Below are 21972 nucleotides of genomic sequence, written 5' to 3'. Positions count from 1 at the left end.
AGCCATCTTTTTCAAGCAAAGAAATGGGACAATGGTATGTTTAAGTCCTTCTGTCACAAAGAACGTGATCCCATCTCCCGTAGACATAAAACAGACCATCTTCAAACCAGACATATATACAGAGTCTGACATCCCAGACTATATTCTGATCTGTAACACCCACTCAGGAACCTGGGTAAGCATTAGGGAAGTTAAGACATTAGACTGCAATTACAGACATTGTCAAAGACAGAAGACAAAGAAGGCACTAAAACGGACCTACAGAGGTAAGAGTAGGAGAAAAGAGACACAGGAAGCCTCAATACAGAGAAGGGAAGAGAAAGGCAAGTTGGAGTGTCAGAGTCCAGTTCTGCTTTGTGTTCAAAAAAGACAGGTCATGTATTTCATTCTGAGGACACTGGAAATAATGAGCTGTGGTGATTCCTAGTGAACAGATATAGGCTTTAAGGTATTAGGGTATGAATAGTCTCTACTCAGATGGACAGCTTATAATTTTTGTTGATACTTTTAAATGCCAATCATTTAATTTATAATTCCTCGTTTAGGAACCTCTATGTTCATTAAAAGTTATCTAAATTTTTGTGTGACCAAAAATTGCCTCTATTCATAGACCCTAGTATAATTAACTTAAATTTAATAGCACAAGTTCAGTATTTCTTATCCTTTTTCTTATTTACAGAAAACAAAATGTTCCATCTAGTATTTTTTCTAAACTTTTACTAACTGTAAATATAAATATTTAGTAAACTAGAAAAGAAATTCTGTAACGAAGTCTCTCTATTTTCACTCAGCTTTGTTTTACATTGCAACTACATGCTCCTTTACCGCCTGATTTTTCAGCCGTCTCATCTTCCCCCTTCAGTGTACCAACACTATATTCTACAGCATCACTTACTCTAGCCTACGAACAATTTGATAGATTTTTCTTTCTATGTTTATACTGAACTCGCCACACCACAGAAAACTCGTAGTACCACCAAAATACAAACAGGCAATAATTTAATATAGTAAAACCACATACAAAGATGACCAAACCTTAGAGCTTCCAGGTTGCAGAAAATTTTAACAAACTGGAACTTGATATCATGTCAGTTTGAAACAAAATGCATTTTTCAAAACACCAAAGAAAAGAATTTTTGAGAAACCATGTGATTTTGTGATGGGTCAGAGGCTGAATGAAACAAGCATAAGTTCTACTCAACAGCTGTGGAGCTTCTGGGACCAGCAACTGCTGAGTATATGGACCAACCTGCATGAGGAAAATGAGAATATCAAGAGTCTTTCCTTGGAACGTAGGGCAACTTGCTCAAAAGATAATGATCCTGTCCCTAGTTTCAGAGAAATGTCCCACAATGTTTCAGTGAACCATTTTGTACTTCAGTGAAAGTGTTTCAAAATAGATATGCTGTCATGGAACATTTCTGAGTTTCAATAGAATTTGTTTCAACAATGAGTTTCACTCGTTCTATTGAACCAAAACCGAGGGTAAGTTACGCAGAATTAGAACAGGCTGAAATTTTTATTACTTCTAGAGAAAACAGTTCTTACTTACCTACTCCTCCAACTAATGAATGGATACCAAAACTAAAACCTATTTCATTACATCATGTGGCACATCTCTCCTTTCAAGCTTCATCTTCTGCTTGCTTACAAATGTTTTTAAAATATAAACTTGTATCTTCCCAACTATAGGATCAACAAGCACTAGTCATTTTCAGATGGACGGCTTTGTGTGAAGTAGCATGCAGAACTGTATAACGATGATATGAGATTTCCTTGAGATCTTTTTGAAATACATTATCTTCTTCTGTATGCATGAAGCACATCATAAATAATTTCCATGCCACTATACACTTAGTAAAATCCTTTCATAATATCCTAACCTTCCTTTCTTTATTATACTCACCGATTCCTCAAAATCATATCAGTAATTTTAATCACTCATCACATCACCTGCCTCAACCTCATCTCTGTTATTTGAGAGATTAAATAACATTTTCTTTTGAAATTATTTGCCTACAATTCAGAAAATTTATTACATCTACATCATAGCATTTGTACAGAAATATTTAGGTTTTCCCTCTATGGAGCTGAGATTTCCCCACTTCACCTTGGAGACTGCAAAGACATGCTTTCCAGTATTTCCCATTTTCTAGTGGTGTGCCCCCCTAACAAATGCACATCAGATTCATTCACAGATGTGTTATGAATTCTGTCAAAAATCAGCAGACCTTTATCTTCTACTGGATGATGGTACAAGATCAGTACTGTTTTTATCTACATATACGTGTGTTTTCAAGACCTGATTTGCAGACAGAATCAGACCAGTTGCTCATTAAATCCTATATTTCATTAACACATCGTACAATCATCTTACATCTCAAAGAACAAAAACACATGTGTTATTATTGAGCATAAAATTATTCATGTATTTAAATCTCACAATAACATTCAGATTAGAGTTCATTGATAATACAGCCAAACTGGTTTACTCAATACCTGGATATTGTAAAGCTAAGAAAATGATGGCCTACAGTCCTAGACTGACGAAGGGCAATTAGAATTACACAATATTGTAAATGGGATATAGTGAGAATGGTGAACTGAAGCAAAGTGAAAAGATTATCTGTGATCTGATTTAACACGGAGGTGGTGAAGAGATCAACTTACTTTGCCTAAAAGTAGCTAGCTGGTTTAAATTTTGGGTTTATTTTGGCAGTTTTGGGGGGCTTTTTAGGTGGGTGTGGGGATTTGTTTGTTTGTTTCAAACGCAAATTTGAGAGTAAATCTTTAGGTCTCAGCAGGCCCAAAACATTCTGTTTCTCAGATGAGTCCTTACTACCTCTTTGGAGAGGCTTCGAAAAAAAATGTACAATGACAGCCAAAAATATTTTGAGGTACAAGCTGAAGGCACAAAATGGAATATGCTGTGCACATCTGGACAGAGTAATAAATGGCTTCTGAACATGCTTGCTTTCTGCTGATCTGGGTGGCTGAAGTGGCATACGGTACCCACTGATTTTGGCATAAACCCAGCAAGATGTCAAAAAAAACTCAGTATTCATTTGGTTGTTAGCAGAAAATAAGAGAAGCAAGATATGGCAAAAAGGCACATGGCTGAAACCAGCTTCTGTGATAGGAATTAAAAAAATGTAGTTCAAATACACAAGGTATTTTTGAAAAGTTGCAGAGACAAATATTTGCATGGGTAAGTCACAAAAATAATAGGAATCAAGGTTTAAAACAGTGATACGGACAAAAAAATAGGAAAGGGTCTAAACAGAAAAACATGGAATCAGAGGATAATTAGGCTGGAAAGGACCTCTTAAAGTCTTCTAGTCCTACCTGCTGCTCAAAACTGGTCCATGGAGGGCAGGTTGCTCAGACTATCAAGTTGAGTTTTGTGTATCTCCCAGGATGGAGATTCCACAGCCTCTCTGGACAACCTGTTCCAGTGTTTGACAACCCTCACAGTATTTTTTTTTTTTGCCCATTTTTCTTTCCTTGTCCATCCCACACTCTAGCCCTCTCAGCATCTTGGTGGACCTCCACTGGACTTGCTCCAGTACACCACTGTCTGTCATGCTGTACTCCAGATGCCATCTCAAAAGTGCAAAATAAACACTGCTGGCTATACTCTTGCTAATACAGCCTAGTATGCAACTCACCTTCAGCGCTGCAAGAGCATAGAGCCACAGTTGGTTTATATTCAAGATCTTGTCCATCAGCACCCCAGGTATTTTTCTGCAAAGCTACTTTCTAGCCATTCAGATTCCAGTTTATACTATTGCTCAGGGTTATTCCACCCAAGATGCAGGATTTTGCATTTGCCTGTGTTGAACTTCAGGGGGTTCCTCTCAGCCCATTCCTTAATCCTGTTGAGGTGCCTCTGAATAGCAGCCCTGCTACCCAGAATACCAACCACTTCCCACAATTCAGTCTCACCTGCAATCCTGCTAAGAGAACATTCTACCTCCTCGTCGAGGACATTAAGAAAGACTTTTAAATGGTATTAGCCTCAGCACCAGTCCCCTAAGCATGCCACCACTGATAGGCTTTGCAATCAGACTTTGCATTGCCTGTCACAACCCCTTGAATCCAACAGCTGAGCCAACTTTCCACACATCTTATTGCCCACTTATCCAGTCCATATCTCACCAATTGAGTTATAAGGATACTATGGGAGACTGACAAAGGTTTTGCTAAAGTCAAGGTATTAAATATCCACTGCTCTTTCTTTGACTACAGGGACAGTTATTTCATCTAAGGGGGCAATCAGGTTGATCTGATCAGGCATGTATGATCACATAAATCCATGCTTGCTGTCCCCAATCACATTTTCCACCTTCTTGTGGCTGGGAACACCTTCCAGGAAAATTTGCTCACTAACCCTCCCAGAGAGTGAGGCTAGGCTGACCAGCTTGTAGTCCCCAAAGTCTCCTTCTTCCCCTTCCTCAAAATCAATGTGATGTTTGCCTTTTTCTTGTCATCAGGAACCTCCCACAATCATCATGACCTTTCAGTGATGATAGAATGGCTTTGCAAAGACAGTAGTCCTCTCTCAGCATGCTCAGCTGAATCCCATATACTGCCATGTATTTACGTATGCCCAATTGCCTTATGCACAACCTAATTCTATCTTCCTCTGTTGGGAGTAAAGGTGCACTCCCACAAACTCTGCTGCTATACTTAGGGACTTGGGTAGCCTGAAAGCAAGCCTTACCAATTGAAGAGCATTATTAGATGCCCTTCAGTCCACAAGGACAGATCCTTGAGTCCAGTCTTATTACGGATGTATAAATTATTTCCTTGCTTGACATTTGACCTGATAGTTTAGAGTTCCCAGCTTCCTCTGGGACAGTCCCCTCCCAGTCTCCCTCCCAGTCTCCTCTCCTGGGACAACCTAAGGACCAACAAGCATGAAACTTGTAGTAGGCACACAAATGAAGGGAATGACACGATGTCACACCCCTACCTGGGATAAAGACTGAGAACTTGAGATCTTTAGGAGATGGCAGGCTGTGACTTGATGCATATCACAGACCCTGAAGTGCAAGCACAGAGATGGAGAAGAACACAGTATGATGACAGGAACAGCTCACAACACCCTTGGCCACTGTTTCTAACAGTGGATAACTGTGGTTATCCAGCAAAGACTGCTAGATTAGACTCAGATTATGAGTGACTACGACCGCTTCTCTGAATATCCCTATTTACTCTAGAAATTGAATTAAAATCCACATGCTCCTTTTGGACTGATTTAAAAATTCATGTGCCCATAGAGAGGTACAGCAGAACTGATGATCAAATTTGAGTCTTTTTGAAGCAGGGAATGTGCTTCAAGAAGAAGAAACAGAAACAAATGCTCCATTTCCAGAACAAAATAACCCGTAAATCTTGCTAGGACAATACAGTCCTGAGAAAAGCTGTGCTATAGGACACACCTACCTGTACAGCTGTTTTTCACTGGTTACAGTTATTTATTATCAATCAAAAAGGTTTCATAACTATACAAAACTGTTAATTACCCAAAAGCACAGTGTCTCTATTGCATAAATCTATCATAATTTACCCACTGCTGTGCTATATTTTGACCTACTGAGGCCACTGGGAGATTTTTCTTTGACTCCACTGAAGTCTAGATTTCTCCATCTTGGTTTTAGAGGAAAGACAGCAAGCCTTCTATTGAAGCATACTATATATCTCTGTTCTCAACTGGTCCAGCTAACCACACTCCAACTTATTAAAAAGAATTGGCTATCATAAAAATTTCAAAAAGCTACAATAGTCAACAGAAGAAAATACAATTTTGCAATCTATTTTAGAGAACAAATCTTGTATACACACTTGTGAGTGTGTGTCTACCTATACATATATATGTATGAATATTGTAGATATAGTTATCTGTGTAAAATATCCATTAAAAATCAAGCTTAAAAATTAAATTTCTTCAATAGCCAGTACACAAGAAGCACTGTATTTCATTAAGGCTTGCTGCCTCTATTTTTACTACTTCTATTTTACAGGTCATTGACAATATTCTCTTCAGTCACTCTATTTCTATTCTATTCTATCTTGAACAGTATCTGTTCATAAGTCATAGTTTTGCATTGCCTGACCCACTGAAAAACGGCTGTTATTAGGACCAATATCAACAGAACAGCTTTTACACATACAAAATGGCAATGCAAACTAAAACATCAAATCATAATTGGTATCTGAACATAAAACTGTGTACGACACCCAGATATTCTTCTATTTTTTTATCTATTTATCTATGATTCTATTCTATCTATAGATGACAACACAGGGTATTATTAAATACTCATAATTCAAGTGAATGTAAACCAAGAATCAAACTCTTCTAACATATTCACCTAGACATTTCAGCTGCTCAAATTTTGCTTTCCATTTTATTCCTAATTCAACAGAAAAACATACTATGGGTTTGGAAGTATGTACGAGTTAATAATGTAGTGAAGCTTTCTTACATGACTTGGACTCCGGTGACGGTGGAGAAATGTTGGACACGGCAAGGTCGCTCTTTGACTTTTTAGGCTTTTTTGCATTTACCTGCCAAGGTTTATCATAACTTCTAAAATCTCTCCTTGTTCCTTTATTTTCTGTTAAAAGAATTGAATCAGGAAATTATAACATTTGTAGGGTCATTTTTCACAGACTTTATAAACAATTAACCTAGAAAAAACAAGAGCTATCAGTCCAAACTAAAGTCAGCTCTTTTTGTTCTCATATATCTGATTTATGCTAAATTTCATGTATTTCTTCCATTTCCTAAACATAAAAATTTAGAAATTCATCAATATGTTTTTCATTAAAATCATAACATTTTTTGTTATGAAAAAGTCCTTAACCACCATTTATTCTCTTACATGTTTGGCTGCCTATGCTTAAAACTTTACATTTGATACAAATAAAAAGTTAATTTGTCAGGCAACTAACATTTTGACTATCAACAACTATTTGAGATCTATTATAGTCTGAAACAGATCATCAGTCAATTTTCAAATACAAAACCAACATTCTAACAGAAATTTTTTGTATGCTTCTGAAGATCTACAATAATAAATTATTCAAACTGGTGTTCATAAAGTAGTAATAGCATCTTCTCATTAAGTGTTGGAATGATGGGTTGTTAAAAATGTGTGTTATTAAAGAAAATACCTCAACAGAGGCTAATCACATGCCCAAACACACCACGGGAGGGAAAACAAAGCAAAGCAAAAGGGAAAGCAAAGAGGACAGCAGGGGAATCAAGGGACCTTTACATGCACCTTCTTTTTCATTGAGATTAGGATTATTTCCACCCTGTAACTCTGACTCATACCCACATGATACATACACAGGCTGAGCTGATAACCAACAATATATATTAAACTTAGTATCTACTGGACAAACAGAATTTATTGTGCATGCTCAAAACCATAGAGTAGTACCTGTTCAGTAGGTAAACGTGCAGCCAGAAAATCATGGACGAAAGTGGAGGAAGATTATACTGGAGACTAGCCCTTTCCAGCATAGAGAACATACCTGATGTTTCACTCTCTGCCCAAAGGGCAGCAGAGCCAGACAACGTTCTCTGAAGCTGACCGCGGTTCCCCTGTTTGGACTGAAGATGGTCAATTAGAAATGGGATTGGCTGGTCAGGTGTCTCTGTTATCAGCTTGGTCATCAACTCCTTTAGAAAATTAAAACAAAACAAAAAATTAGTGGGATATTGCACCTAAACTAATCTTGTATTTACCAAAAGTAAAGGAGCATTTATAAAGGAAAAGCCTGTTTTCAACTTTGAAGAAAACAGCTGGAAACACCCGTGTCCCCAAACTACTGTTACCTTTGCCCTATGAAGTGCTCATGTCTGAAGTGCTCTTAGCCTATACCATCACTTATCCACTGGAATTTATGTTAAACAACCCAGCCCCCACTATGTGTTCAGATTTACCCAAACAATCTGAATACTGTTCATGTAACCATTCAGAACAAGCACATTTTAAGAGCAGAGAGTAGCTCTTCTCTGACTCATACATCCAAGTTTCTTCTCATTGGAAATTGCTGCATCTGGAAGGTTGGTGCATTTTTGATCTCACCCAGACATGGAACAATGACCTGGTTAGACTACGCATTCTTATCTGGGAACTCCAAGGTCTGATCAAACAGGCAGACATTTTTTAAAGCAAGTCCTCCAAAATATTATTGTATAGTCATGAGCAAATATTTTATTACACTGTTGCAGACATGGATACAAAACTAATGTCAACAGGAAACCACCTCCCATGCCATGCATTGATACTACCTAAATTGCTGTTATACACTGGCCTCGCAGGGCTGCAGAAAGAGAAGCACCCTCAGTATTGCTGCTGAGGTTCTTCCTGGCTCCCTACACATAAAACACAGATTAGAAATCCAGAAATAAGATGTCGCTCTGTGCTGGGCGTGTGCCCTGAGAGGAAATCGGTGACTAATGCGGGAGGTGACCCTGAGATCCCCTAGTTCCACAGGAAATCTGTGGCTGCCCCTGAAAAACAAAAAAGCTCCACAGAAGTTAAAAAAAAATAATATGCGAGAATGTACAACAAAATTAAAAAACTGGCAAAGTTATTAAGTGCTTTTATTCTTTCTTCATCTATCCCCAAGCATCAATCTTACCATAACTTCCACACACTTAAGTCTATTTCTGCTTCATCTTTTCCACACAGCTTCATTTCATAAATAATTTTTTGAATACCAGTGGTTACTTGGTATTACCACAAGTTAATTGTGTTGGAAAAATATACTTAAGAGATAGTATACCAAATAACAGTAAACATGAGTAACAGCATGCAGGATTATTAAGACACAGCAAGTTATCTTGCCCGCTGCAAGCCTTTCCATTCTTTTTATTCAAGTAGCAGTATAAACAATTAGGTATAAGTGAAAATAAGACAGAAGCATGCTTTCCATTTCAAAAGTTGTTTAACTTCAGAAAATAAAAAGGGGAAAACATGCCCAATCTCACATCTTGTGAAGACATGATGATCTGTGGCATGACTTTTGATAACTATCTACAGGGAACCAAAAAAAAATGTGGTTTTGAAATGGAACTCCACAGGAAGAAATTCAGCTACTTACTAATCTTAGAAATGGTAAAGCTATGGAGTGTAACTTCATCTGGACTGCCTCTCACCAAGGTAGGTGAAACCCTCTGACATACATCATACAAGAAAAATCCAGAAATTGGAGTAATTCATATTTTGGTTGCTTGGCAACACTCTAACAGCAAACCTTTCTTTTTTTCCCCTGACAAAATGCAGAATTAGTGACAAGTGGAAAGATGTAATCTTGTGCTTGTAATGGACCACAATAGCTGTAGGAGTTCCACTGCAGAGGATTCTATCACCAAAGGAAAAGTATCAACCTGTAATAGCTGACTTGTAATTTCAATCATTTCTCTGACTCATGGTTCGAAAATGATTTTTCTGTCTTAGATTAATAAAACCAAAATTATGAGAACTGAGATACATGCATTGATACTATTAACTTTTTAAAGACGTGCATGGGTGACAATCTATTAATAATACACTACAAAATTAATGTAGCATTAAAAAAGATAATACAGAGGTGAACAATTTTAGAATGTCTAGGTGTCAATATAAAACAAATGCTACTTGATTGTTGCCATCACTAACTTGCTTGTCACAGGTAGAAATGGTCTTTAATTAACATAAATAGACCTAATAAAATAAAACTGATTATAGGATTCTTTACCTTATTCTGAGATACAGCAATAACACTAAAGAACATAATTGCACAAAATACAAAAAAAAAAGTGCTATTCCAAAGTGATGTGAAATTAGCTCCTATTCAAAAGGACCACTTTTTTATCTACTGTTAACATAGAATCATAGAATAGTTTGGGTTGGAAGGGACCTTTAAAGGTCATCTAGTCTAACCCTTCTGCAATGAGCAGGGTCATCTTCAACTAGATCTGGTTGCTCAAAGCCCTGTCCAAACTGACACCGTTTCCAGGAATGGCACATCTTACACCTCTCTGGGCAACAAGTACCAGTGTTTTGCCACCCTTATTGTAAAAAATTTCCTCCTTATATCTAGTCTGGATCTACCATCTTTTAGTTTAACCATTACCCCTTGTCTTATCTCAACAAGACCTACTAAAAATTCTGTCCCCATCTTTCTCATAAGCCCCCTTTAAGTAATGAAATGCTGCAAGAAGGTCTCCCCTTCTCTTCGCCAGTCTGAATAACCCCAACTCTCTCAGCCTGGCCTCATAGGAGGGGTGTTCCAGCCCTCTGACCATTTTTGTGGCCCTCCCCTGGACCTGCTTCAACAGGTCCATGTACTTCCTGTGCTGAGGGCTCCAGAGCTGGGTGCTGTATTCCAGGTGGGGTCTCATCAGAGCAGAGTGGAGAGGCAGAATCACCTCCCTCGACCTGCTGGCCACACTTCTTTTGATGCAGTCCAGGATACAGTTGGCTTTCTGGGACGTGAGGGCACATTGGCAGCTCACATCCAGCTTCTCATCCATCGATACCCGCAAGTCCTTCCCTTGCAGGGAAGGGATCAATCAGCAGGGATTGCTCTCAATCCCTTCATCCCCCAGCCTGTATTGATACCGGGAGTGGCCCTGACCCAGGTGCAGGACCCTGCACTTGACTTTGTTGAAGCTCATGAGGTTCACATAGGCCCACCTCTCAAGCTTGTTCAGGTCCCTTCTGGATGCCATCTCATCCCTCAGGTGTGTCAACTGCACCACTCAGCTTGGTGTCAACCACAAACTTGCCGAGGGTGCACTTGATCCCGCTGTGTCATTGATGAAGATATTAAACAGTGCTGGTCCCAATACAGACCCCTGAGGGACACCACTTGTCAGCAATCTCCATCTGCACATTGAGCCATTGACCACTACGCTCTGGATGTGACTGTCCAACCAATTCCTCATCCACTGAACAGTCCACCCATCAACTCCAAAACTCTCCAATTTAGAGAGAAGGATGTTGTGAAGGACAGTGTCAAAGGCCTATTGATAATAAAGCCCGAGTGATATAGGGATCTGTGCTGTCCCAGAACATAATCAATTCTATTCTGTGACAGCAATTAGGAAAGTTAAAAGAACTACAGATATAGGCTACTTTTATCTATCTGGAGTAACAAATAAATTGTAACAATCTTGTACACCTAAAGCAAAAAAGAAATAACATTGCCGGCACACTCATAAACTGAAAATAGTATGCAGTTCAAAAAAATACTACTTATTTGTGTAACAATCCTCAAACTGATTTGCCTCAACCACCTTCAGAGATGTCATTAAAAGTAAATACAACTTCAGGTCAACACTCAGATTATGACACCTGCCATTTAAGGAAGAAATATTTCTTTACTCTGAGTATTCCATTGCAAAAGGGGAGTAAATAAGCTCTTAGGGATTTGCTTCTCAATCTGCTCCAAGCAAGGCATGAAAGTGGTCTCTAACTTACCACAGCTGTCTTCCCGAACTCTGCAGAGTTTGCAAAGAACCTCTCCACCCCAGCCAGCTATAACAATAGCAGTGGTAACAGCTTCAGACATATGCTCTGTGTAAATCCACGCTCACATACAGGAGGTGTTTTCTTCCATATCCTCCTGCCACACACACTGTTAGAGATCCCAGAAATAGGATCAAAACTCCGTGATCCCCACTGCCTTTGCCCTCCTACCAAATTCTGCCACCCAGTCCCATCCCATGAAACTCATGCTTCCTTTGAGCCTCTTGTCATCCCCAGCAAACTGGCAATTACAAGGAAGTACGTTATTTGTCTGTGTTCAGTTGCTTGGCTATGCCATACGGTGGACAGGTGGGAGAGGCAAGAGAAAAAACAAAACAACCAAAACCCACCCAACAAAAAAAGCAAAAAACTTCACACAGGCAGTAACTTTAAAAATGAGCTGAGTGCTCACTAAGTAAGTAAAAACATATACTTCACTGGAGGTGCAAAGACATTACAGATTAGGAATGCCTATTATGGGCATTCTCATCTAGCACCATTCCTTAGTAAAAGAAAAACTATCTTAAACTTCTGATTAAATTATTCAAAGATTATTTGAAGTTCTCATCTGTTGCTCAGATGACATCTTAATAGACAGCAGGAATAACATACTACGTGGTACTCTAAATATACTGTTACAAGTTTTAAATGTTTCAAAAAAAGATGACAAAAGTGAAGGTATTAAATAAGAAAAAACTAAAGTGTACAACAAGTTACAAAAATAAAATTCCTTTTTGGTTACCAGCAGTCTGATCTGACTCACTATGTGCCAAGTAGGCAAGGTTTCACAAGAAAAAGAAAAGAAAAAAGACCAACTAGTCTCAATGAAGCCGCCTCTGCATTAACAGCAGAATAAAAATGGCATAAGATCATTGAAACTGAGATTCATTTCCTGATGAAAAATTCAACAGATAAGTTTCAACCATGCATGAAAACAGAAATGTAAGACACTTATATGTCTCCTAAAAATTCTAACTATCCTTTTTGCCTTTCTAGCCCAAATTTCTAAGTTCTCTACTTGTTCCCAGTTTCACCTAATTCAAATAAGAAAAATAAGTTTTGTCTACCTTTATAACATGTTCTTTTGTGCACAGTATGCCTTATAACAACACATAAAAAGTCATGGTAGATTTGGTCTCCATGCTGCCAGATGACCCACAATCTCTCTCCTCCCATCTTTTTTCCACTGCTATGTCTTGCTTTCCTTTTATGTCCTTTTGACTTTTCTACCAGTGGGACTCCCCTCAATCTCTCTCTTCCATCTGGGTAACAAGTGAAGAAGCCTGTTCAGATGTCAGTAGGTATTAATTCCCTGTGCACCCACAAGAGACACTGCAGCATAGGAAAGGGGTGAAAGGGAACTTCCATGATTCCTACAGACTAGAGCACTAGGGTGAATACATTTGTTTCTGCCACTTCACCCAAATTAGGTTCTGCCCCAACCAGAATGAGAAAGAATGGGCAGAAAGGTGATATAACTGCCAGTTTTTCTGGAGCTTAACTCCTCCAAGGATTTTACCTTGCACTGTGCAAACCAGAAATGAAACCAGTTAATTCTACTTTCTTCTGTAATGATATCTTCATATGCTTTTACATTCACTAGTATTATTAAACTATATAAGACAGACTGTTTTAAAAGAAACTTGCAAAAGTTGATCTGTGGATATTTCCAAGAGAGAGATTCATGCACATATTGACAAGGCTACAAAAGATCTTGGAAAAAAAATGGTCTAAACTAGCAATTTAGTATATTAATTCTTTATAAAGAGAATAACCTTTCACTATTGTGCTGTCCTGAGGTCCTCTATTAGTTATTCAATGCAGGCTCAAAGTTTAATTTCCTTGTGACTGTCCATGCATTTAATACAAATGAAATAGTCTTCACAGTCTATTAATCATAGGCCCAATTACAAGAAAGGTCTAATTAGCTATGTCCAAATGTAACTAAACAGGTTATTAAGTTAATTAAGAGACATTCTATCTTGCCCTGTTATTGATAACAGTAACTACACAACAATCACAGTTTTTTTCTTTAACTACATAGACTTCTACAGACTATGGCAGAGCACGCAAAGACTTTGGCTGTATTATGCTCTCATTTCATGGTTCAAATTAGAGGTTTAAAGTAGGTAGAGTAAATCGCCCTCAAAAGATGTCTCTCCCTCTCTCTCCTGACAAAAGAGAGCAGGTAGCTTAGCTTAAACTACAAGGTTTTGAAGGGATGCAGTTCCAAATTAAGACAATTAAATACAGCAGAGTATTTAGAGTCTAGAGAGCTCCCAGTTGACTAGCCAGTTTATGTCCATTTAATATAAAAAGAATTGCTCTCCAGGCTCCACTGCCTGTATTGGCTATATATCCATTGACTACAATGGGGTTTAGACACTTAGAAGACAGGCAGACATCTAAATTTAGGTTTGCTAATCACTTCATAGAGGCTGTAAGTTAAAAAAAGAAGACATAAATTTGAGTGAAAACCTGTGGAAGGGAAGTAAGTTTAATAAACTTTTTAGTTATTGACACATTTTTTTCTTTAGAATTTCTTTCTGATTTGTGCAGTAACAAAGCAAGGAAATAAATAAAAAAATAAAGTAAAAAGTATATTTCATCATTATTCTTACTGGTTAAAATAAAAGTTTGCAATTCTTAAATAAAAGCAGAAAGGTAAATATCACTGCTTCTATTACAAAAAATTTTCTGTGGAAATATGGGAAAAATACCAGCATCCTTCTTTCAGAGAATAACTGGGCTTTAAATATTCTTGAGCAATTCAGAACTAAAAGAAGAAAATCATGTTATAAACTAGAATATAAATGGACTTCAACATATTTAAGCGTTCATGAAGTTATCATGTCTCCCTATGAAATAAATTAAACACAAAGCAAACCTCCACATAAACACAATTCACATGCCTGCACCATACTAGTTGTTTCAAGGTAGAAAAACAGTTGAGAGCAAACTTCTATAGAATTAGTAGTCCTATTCAGCTTGGTTATGAAAATATTCAGACTTAAACCTGGAATTCATGAAAAGAATTTCAACCAATTCTTTCTTTGTTCAAAGCCTCAAAAGTACTCATTCCCACCATTTCAGCTAGCTGTGCAGCTAAATTTAATATCACAAAACTGCAGTACACATCATGGCACACACCCCCCAAAGAAATTACTTTGGACGTACAACTAAAGAGGAAGTACAAAGATGATATGGTGGCCCTGATATTATGGCACAAACAAAATTCCTCTAAAGGTGGCACTGGTAGGGAAATCTACAATATGGGTCTAGTGGCATAGGTAAAATTTTTGGACTCAGAATACTACCATTCTAAGTGTCAAACTACTTTTTTTCACATCTCAAATCAGGTTGATAACTCTGATATACAAAGTCAGTATGCTTTTGGATCATACAGTGAGAATAATAAGAGGGAGTCTGAAAACAAACATCGCTTAATAGCTAACAGTAGTCCTTAAATGTTCATCTATTAAATATCTGTACCAATTCAACAACAGAAGACTAATTTGGGGGGGCTATGTTAGTAACCATATGTTTAGGGAGACTCTGGAGAGCAGAATGGAAACACCATATTCTTTCCTCTATAAACCCTTTGCAAATCATATAATCAGTTCCCCGAATTGGATGAACTAGCTCTATCTGATATAAATGCAACTCATGTATGTAATACTTCTAAAATACGCATCATTGACCTTACTTAGTGATCCAGAAACAAAAACCTTTTGCATTGATGAGGTCTGGTGGGCAATTCTGAAGTTTCACTGAGTAAGCTGATGACAGTTTATCAAACTCCACCACGCACATCATAACGTGCAATAACTACCTGAACCGCTTGCTGTATTTTTTCACTTATATATCCTTTGAGGGTTTTTTTCCTCCTATCTTATTCTTGATATTTCAAATATCATTGTCCCAAATGTATTATACCACTTCTGAGTTCACAAAATAGCTTCAAACACCTTTGTTCTTTGGCTTTATTATTGAAGGATTTCCTTTCTCCCGTTCAATCATTTCAGACAAGAATGCTGTCAAAAGGGAGGTCGCTGGTACTAGGTTACTCTAAAACATTAACTACTTCTCAGTAAAAGAACAAAAGGGTAAAGACATGCTCTCAGATATGCCAAGCATGTCAAGAGTTATCACATTTGCTCCCACGGTTTTCAAATCACAAAGATTTTCTATGACAGCTTACACTTCTTTCAGCAGTCCTGTATCTCTGCATAACAATCTCACGCTTGTGGAATTAGGCCTACCATATCATTATCTGAACTCAGCAGGGATTTATCAGACAAGGGTAGTTTGTGTTATGGCAGAAACACTGTAAGGTTTCCCTAAAGCGTAATTCAGAAGTCTTCCTCAGTTTCCACCCACTCTATAAACTAGTGGAAATTCTATCCTGAAGGCGAGGCATTTCACAGTTCAACCAAGAGAAAATGAAAACTACTGGCTTTCTGAAAGGACTGTAGGATTTACATTGAAAGGAATATTCATAGATAAAGGCTAGGAAAGACTTACAACCTGGACTGATTTCCTTAAATTATAGCCATAAAACAACACTGACTGCACATTACTGCCTTTCCTAAAAGCTAACTCAACAGGCTAGAGCTGATCTTTCTCGGATTAGCTGAACTAATCTTATTCCAATTTCAAGGTCTAAGGTGAAGCCACTTGTTCCTCTGTGTTCAATGATTCATTATTGTAACTGTTAAAAAAAAAAAAAATAATCACATCATATTTCCAGTTTAAACTTCACTGACTTAGCTTCTACCTACCTGGCATAAACTTTTTTTCTGAGGGAGGGTTTACTTGAAAGTAAAGCAGTAGCCATTTTTGTGGCTACCTCTGAGGGGTTGATCCCAGCCTACAGCTAAGCACCCACAAGCCGCTTACTCACTCACACCCCCAGAGGGATTGGGGGGAGAATGGGAAGAGCAAAAGCAAGAAAAATTCATGGGTCAAGATAAAGATAGTTTAATAAGCAAACGAAAGAGAAAAAAAAAAACAAACAAGCGATGCCAAGGGATGCTCACCACCTCCCACTGCCTAGCCAGTCTCCAAGCAATGGCTACTTCAGAAAATTTACCTCCCAGCTTTTATTGCTGAGCATGACATTATATGGTAAGGAATATCTCTTTGCTCAGGTTGGGTCAGCTGTCCAGGCTGTGTCCCCTCCCAGCATGCTCGCTGGTGGGCAGAGTGAGGAACAGAGAAGGCCTTAACCCTGTGCAAGCACTGTTCAGCAACAGCTGAAAGATTGGTGTGTTATCAACACTGTTTTACTCACAAATCTGAAACACAGCACCATATGGGCTGCTACAAAGAAAATCAACTCCATCCCAGCCAGACCCAGTATACTACCACTATAGTAACAGTTATTAAGGGTTTACGATTGGTGATCAGAAAGAGAAGGCTATACCTGAGAAAAAAAACAATTGGTATATTAAGGGATTGACTCCGCAAAGAACTTAAGCTTAGATATTTTTTTATGCACGAGAAGTAAATAATTATAAGGCCAGGCGCATGCTTAAAATGCCTTGATGAATTAGATCAGTGCTGTGTGACTGAAGAATTGCAAGCATTTCCTTTCTTCCAGGAGCCTACCCCAAAAAACATTAGGTCTTTTTTAGAATCTAACTATGCAAATATTTTGAAGATTGATGGAAGTCCTTTAAATTGCATCCCATGGAAAACTTGGACAATACACATTTTCAAAATGTGTGCAGCAACCAACTGCACCTGTCAGGTGCTTTTTCCCCCCCTCTGGACCACTTACCCCCAGTAAAGTTAAAAAATGCAAATACATGTTTCCAAATTAGATCACACAATAGATATACTACTGATATATTACCAGAAAAAAAGTTATCAGAAATACACGTTGCACATTTATCACTGCTCAAGCTTTTTTTCTAGTTCCTAGTCTCACAGTTTAGGGGAATTAAACTGATTGATTTGTCAGTGCTTAAAGAAAATTACTATGCAAGACATGATTTTATACCTTTTTTTTTTTTTTCAGTTACAGTCACATTATAACCTCTAAAAGCACGATATCAGAAGTATGACATTGATAAATTTGGCCTAGGAATTAAGAGTCCCATTTTCTTACTACTTAAAATCCTAGATTTCAACAAGGTTACTCTTACTTTTTCCAACAGAAGACAGAAGGGACATATACGTGGAGTTGGGCAACAAGTGATGATTTAGTGTAAAGCTGGTTGAAAGTCCTGATCCTACCTAAACTCAAAAGCAAGGTGCACACCCATCCCACCCATTGCCTTAACCCATGTTACCACCAGCAAAGAGCAGTCCTGGCTATAGTACAGAAGTAACATCCCCTAATCTCCCCAATTGTTTCACTGCACTAGTAGCTACAAGGTGAGCACTGGGGTTTGTTCCACCAACAGTGGCATAGCCTCAATGAAAGCATCGTCAAATCAGTTTTTACAGTAAACTCTTCAGAGCCACAAGTTTGATAGCCTGGTGCTGTGCTCCTCTCTCCCCCATTTCACATGGCTTGCTACTACTTTTCTGTCTATTGTACACGTAAAGCATATACAACTGAATAATAAGATTACATTTCTGTAGATAACCACAAAGTATCTAGTGACAGCACGAATCTAATATGCTTGCGCTAGTGTCACTGCCTTCAATTGCTCCCATGTACTTCTAGTTTAGGCCAGCTGCCAACATGCTGCTAAGAGCACAAGCAACTGGAAAAGTCAACTTCCAAAAAGCTTGGGGCTCAGCCACACCCCAAATAAATTCATAGCATAAGTTAAACTATTTTCTAACATCAAGAGTTTCAGCACTGCTGAATTTCACAGTATTGAATTTTACTAGTACTGAAAGTATCAGGCTAACTCAGAAAAATGGTCAGTGAAACCTTTCAAAGCAATCTGAGTTAAGCAACTTAAAAACAGGGCTTAAGTACAATAATTTAAATTCTTTACAGGAATAGGATTTCTGATCTCATGCAGAAAAAAAATGTATACACATGGGGACAAAATGTGCATAGCTGGAAATATTTAATACATTCAGTATTTTTATTATTCTTATAGGTATCAATGCAAAAAAAAGAGCAAAAAAGATTTTCCACTGTTTTGCATATATTCAAGAGAATACATTCATTGTCACTGTAATGACTGGACAACTGAGGTAAATGGTAATTCACATACTCATTAATGTATTCATAATATGCATTTATTTGCTGTAAAATTACATTAACATAACTCTGATATTACAGGCTGTGACGTATCTTAGAAGTTAGAAATGCATGTAGTCCAAGGATTTTCCCAGTAAGCCAGTCAAGTTTATAACATTTACACAGAACAAAATGGCTCTTCATATACATAAAATATTGACATTCAAAATGAACAATCTAAATTTTCTTCACTTCATTTTTCATCCTTTTAAAAACCTGTCAAAACTTTGCTAGTTCTATAACAAAAACTGGTGGTGAGTAGTCACATTAGAAGGCCTGATATTTTACTCAGACAACTTCCCCTGTGGATAGCAGTATTGGAGTGAAGAAAAAATGACAATATGACATTTACATGTCAACAGTTAACGTTAAAAAAAAAAAATGCTTAAAAGCAGCTCCTTTTTTTTTTTTTTTTTTTCCTTTCCACATTTCTATTTTAAAAACTACTAACTATGCCAAACCATGGCACCTGAGGCAGAACACCAGCAGGAGCAGAGCTCTTCCAAACAGAGACTTCCCGAAGAAGTTACTGTGATTCATTTAACACCAGGTACCACTAGAGTCCTTTCCCCCCGGGAACTGTTTGGCAGTCACCCACACAGCAGGAGAGGACATTTAGGACTCTTAGGTGAGCTGTGAACACACAGTTTCCAAATCCTTGATCCTTCACTCAACTCAGTCACGCAGCTTTGCCTACTCATTAGTTTCAGCATAGCAGGCACACTATCAGCCACCAAATGCTCATTTATCCACAGCATAATTTACCAGCAGGCATGTGGAAGACTTCTGAGGCTGATCCCACACATGAACGAAGGAGACAACGAAATAACAGAGAGCTAAATCAGTAATAATATACCTAGCATAAAGATATTAACATGAATACAAATATTTGGAAGTGCAAGTAAAAAACCTGAACTCCAGGGTCACAGACCTAAGGCTTTAAATCGTTGAATCTTGCCAGACATCTCTCCTAGATATGTGTGTGTATATATGTATGTACAGAGATTTCCGGTATTTAAGTAGTCTGCGGTTCTAGAAAAAGAAATTCTAGTTGTTTTGGAATGTTCACAGTACAAACTTGAGCACACCACTTCAGACCTTCTGGGCTATTTTGAGGCTGTCACCCCATTCAGACTTTGGACTGATGTTCAAATCCTATCACTTGCATAGTGCTCCTTAGGTGGTGACTTTACTATGTGAACAGTTTTGAAATTATTCTTTGCAATAAGATACTAGAATCATATACTGGCCATAAATTTAGAATTAGAAATAATGTTTTCATCCATTTACATATCCATTTTTTTTAATGAAGTCCCTTATAATAAATTTTTTTCTAAAGCATGAGCACAATCTAATGGATTGTTTTAATCTAATGGATTTATTTTTGAGTACGGCTTATTACAAGAGAGTGAGTGAATCTGTTTAATTTTCAGTTCAATCATTTAAAGTTTTTTTTACCAGAGTTCAAATAATTATTTCAAAGACTGTGGGGTTATGCATGATTGTACTAGGAACACTATGGGCCAATAAAAGAATTCAGTATCTAAACTGAGAGCTAAGGAAAATTTAGTTACCCAAAACTAAAACAGCATCTTCACAATCTCTGTAGTATTGATACCATCAGCTTGACTTGGAAATACTCCAGGTACATAAACTCTAAGTGAACCTTTGTGATCTGATACACCACAGGAATGAGCCTATTTTATGCAAACCCTTCAGCGTCAAACAAAGTCAATCATGGGGAAGTGACCAGAATGCAAGATTACTTTTCCAAAGTAGCTGCCTGAATAACTATGCTACAGTCTGCTGATACTCACCTGCAAGGAAGTGGGAGATGCAAGTCTAATCCCTGCACACTGAACAGGACACTGAACACAGAATCTCACAGTCCCTGAGCAAGTGAACAGAAGAGGGATTCTGTTACCATCTCTTCTGACCACATTTTCTAGAGTGACCTAAATGCTCTAAAAAAACCCAACCAACCAAACAAAACCCCTGAGTAATTAATTTTTTTCCTTCTTAGTAAGACTTCAGGTGGTGCTTTCACATGCAAATAGAATGCAGTACATGGGGCAAAATGCTATGAAATATAATGAGAATAACAACTGTGACTAGGCAATGCTGGATTGCATGAGACTGCAAGCGGGAAGTACCTATGAGCAATAGTTTAACATGAACAAAGTCCACACCTCTGTTGCATACAAAGGTGTGGTTAGCAGCCTCGGTTATAGGAAGAGAGGTGATAATGACATTGGATTTCATGTTTCTGAATAGGACTGAATTCATTTAGATTAGTTTGAGCTTCTCAAAGTTAGAGATCTGTTAAGTATAAAAGATAATAAATTTTTATAGATTTAAAAAACACATTTACCATGTTTAAATCTTAGGTTTAAAGTTAAAGATTTAATGACATAAAAAAGAATTTAGAATATTGGTTTTATAAGGGCACTAAGGGATTGTCTGTCCATATAATACTCTTTGGATGTAAATAGTTGTGGAGATTAGTAAACCAGGTGCTAGAGGAGATCACAAGAGACTTCTTAGGAAAGAAAAACTTACAAGACACTTCTAGGGAAATCAGAACTTTCCCAGCAACAAGTCTTTCAGATGCAAAACCTGATGAAGACTAGACAGACTGGCACCTAAGATTCCTGAGAGGTCTGATGGAGTTGGCATTCTCTGACCGCGCCTAACGGCATGCCTAATACAAGACCTCTCACAAATATAGTAAAGCCTATACCTGCCAGCTGCATATGAGCTCTGGTTCTCATTCAGGATACTGGAATCTCAATACAATAAAAGGCTACCATCAGCCTGAGAAGATTTAAACTGACATCCCTCACAGTGCAGGATACCGTCTTAAATTCAAAGCTACAATGCATCAGGGGAAAGAAACTTTCTAAGCTTCCTGATAAACCTATGCTACTGCACAGTAAGATAGACAGACAGACAGGCAGATAGATAATTCAGGCAGTGACATAAGAGGGAGCACAATTTGACAATCCAGTGGCTAGAATTAAGCAGCATTTAGATAAAATATAGACACAGTCCTTTGACACTGTGGAGAGCTGCTTCACTTCTAGCCACACTTGAGAAGAAAACGGAACTGTTATCTCTGAAACACTGCTGGTGTCATTCCTCAGGGAAGTATTCAGATCACTGTGTTCATGTGCACAGCAACACCTGCTTTCAACTCCCGCTTGACACTCTAGACCTGGCTAATATTTC

At 37.9% G+C, this 21972-nt stretch overlaps 1 protein-coding gene across 1 annotated transcript in view; it reads right to left on the bottom strand.

Moving 5' to 3' along the window:
• The window catches only part of LOC309668979 (uncharacterized protein C8orf34 homolog), a gene marked incomplete at both ends in the record, with an annotated part of 203829 nt that overhangs the window by 162663 nt on the left and 19194 nt on the right, over positions 1-21972 (bottom strand). Inside the window, 2 exons of the mRNA XM_082479547.1 lie at positions 6492-6623; positions 7549-7696. Coding sequence (XP_082335673.1) covers positions 6492-6623; positions 7549-7696 — 280 coding nt within the window. The remainder of the gene's footprint in view (positions 1-6491; positions 6624-7548; positions 7697-21972) is intronic.

This window comes from Vanellus vanellus, assembly GCF_965231255.1.
Source record: "Vanellus vanellus genome assembly, chromosome: 2".
Taxonomy (NCBI): domain Eukaryota; kingdom Metazoa; phylum Chordata; class Aves; order Charadriiformes; family Charadriidae; genus Vanellus; species Vanellus vanellus.
Note: the sequence above shows the minus strand (reverse complement) of the source record. Positions and strands in the feature narration are given on the sequence as shown.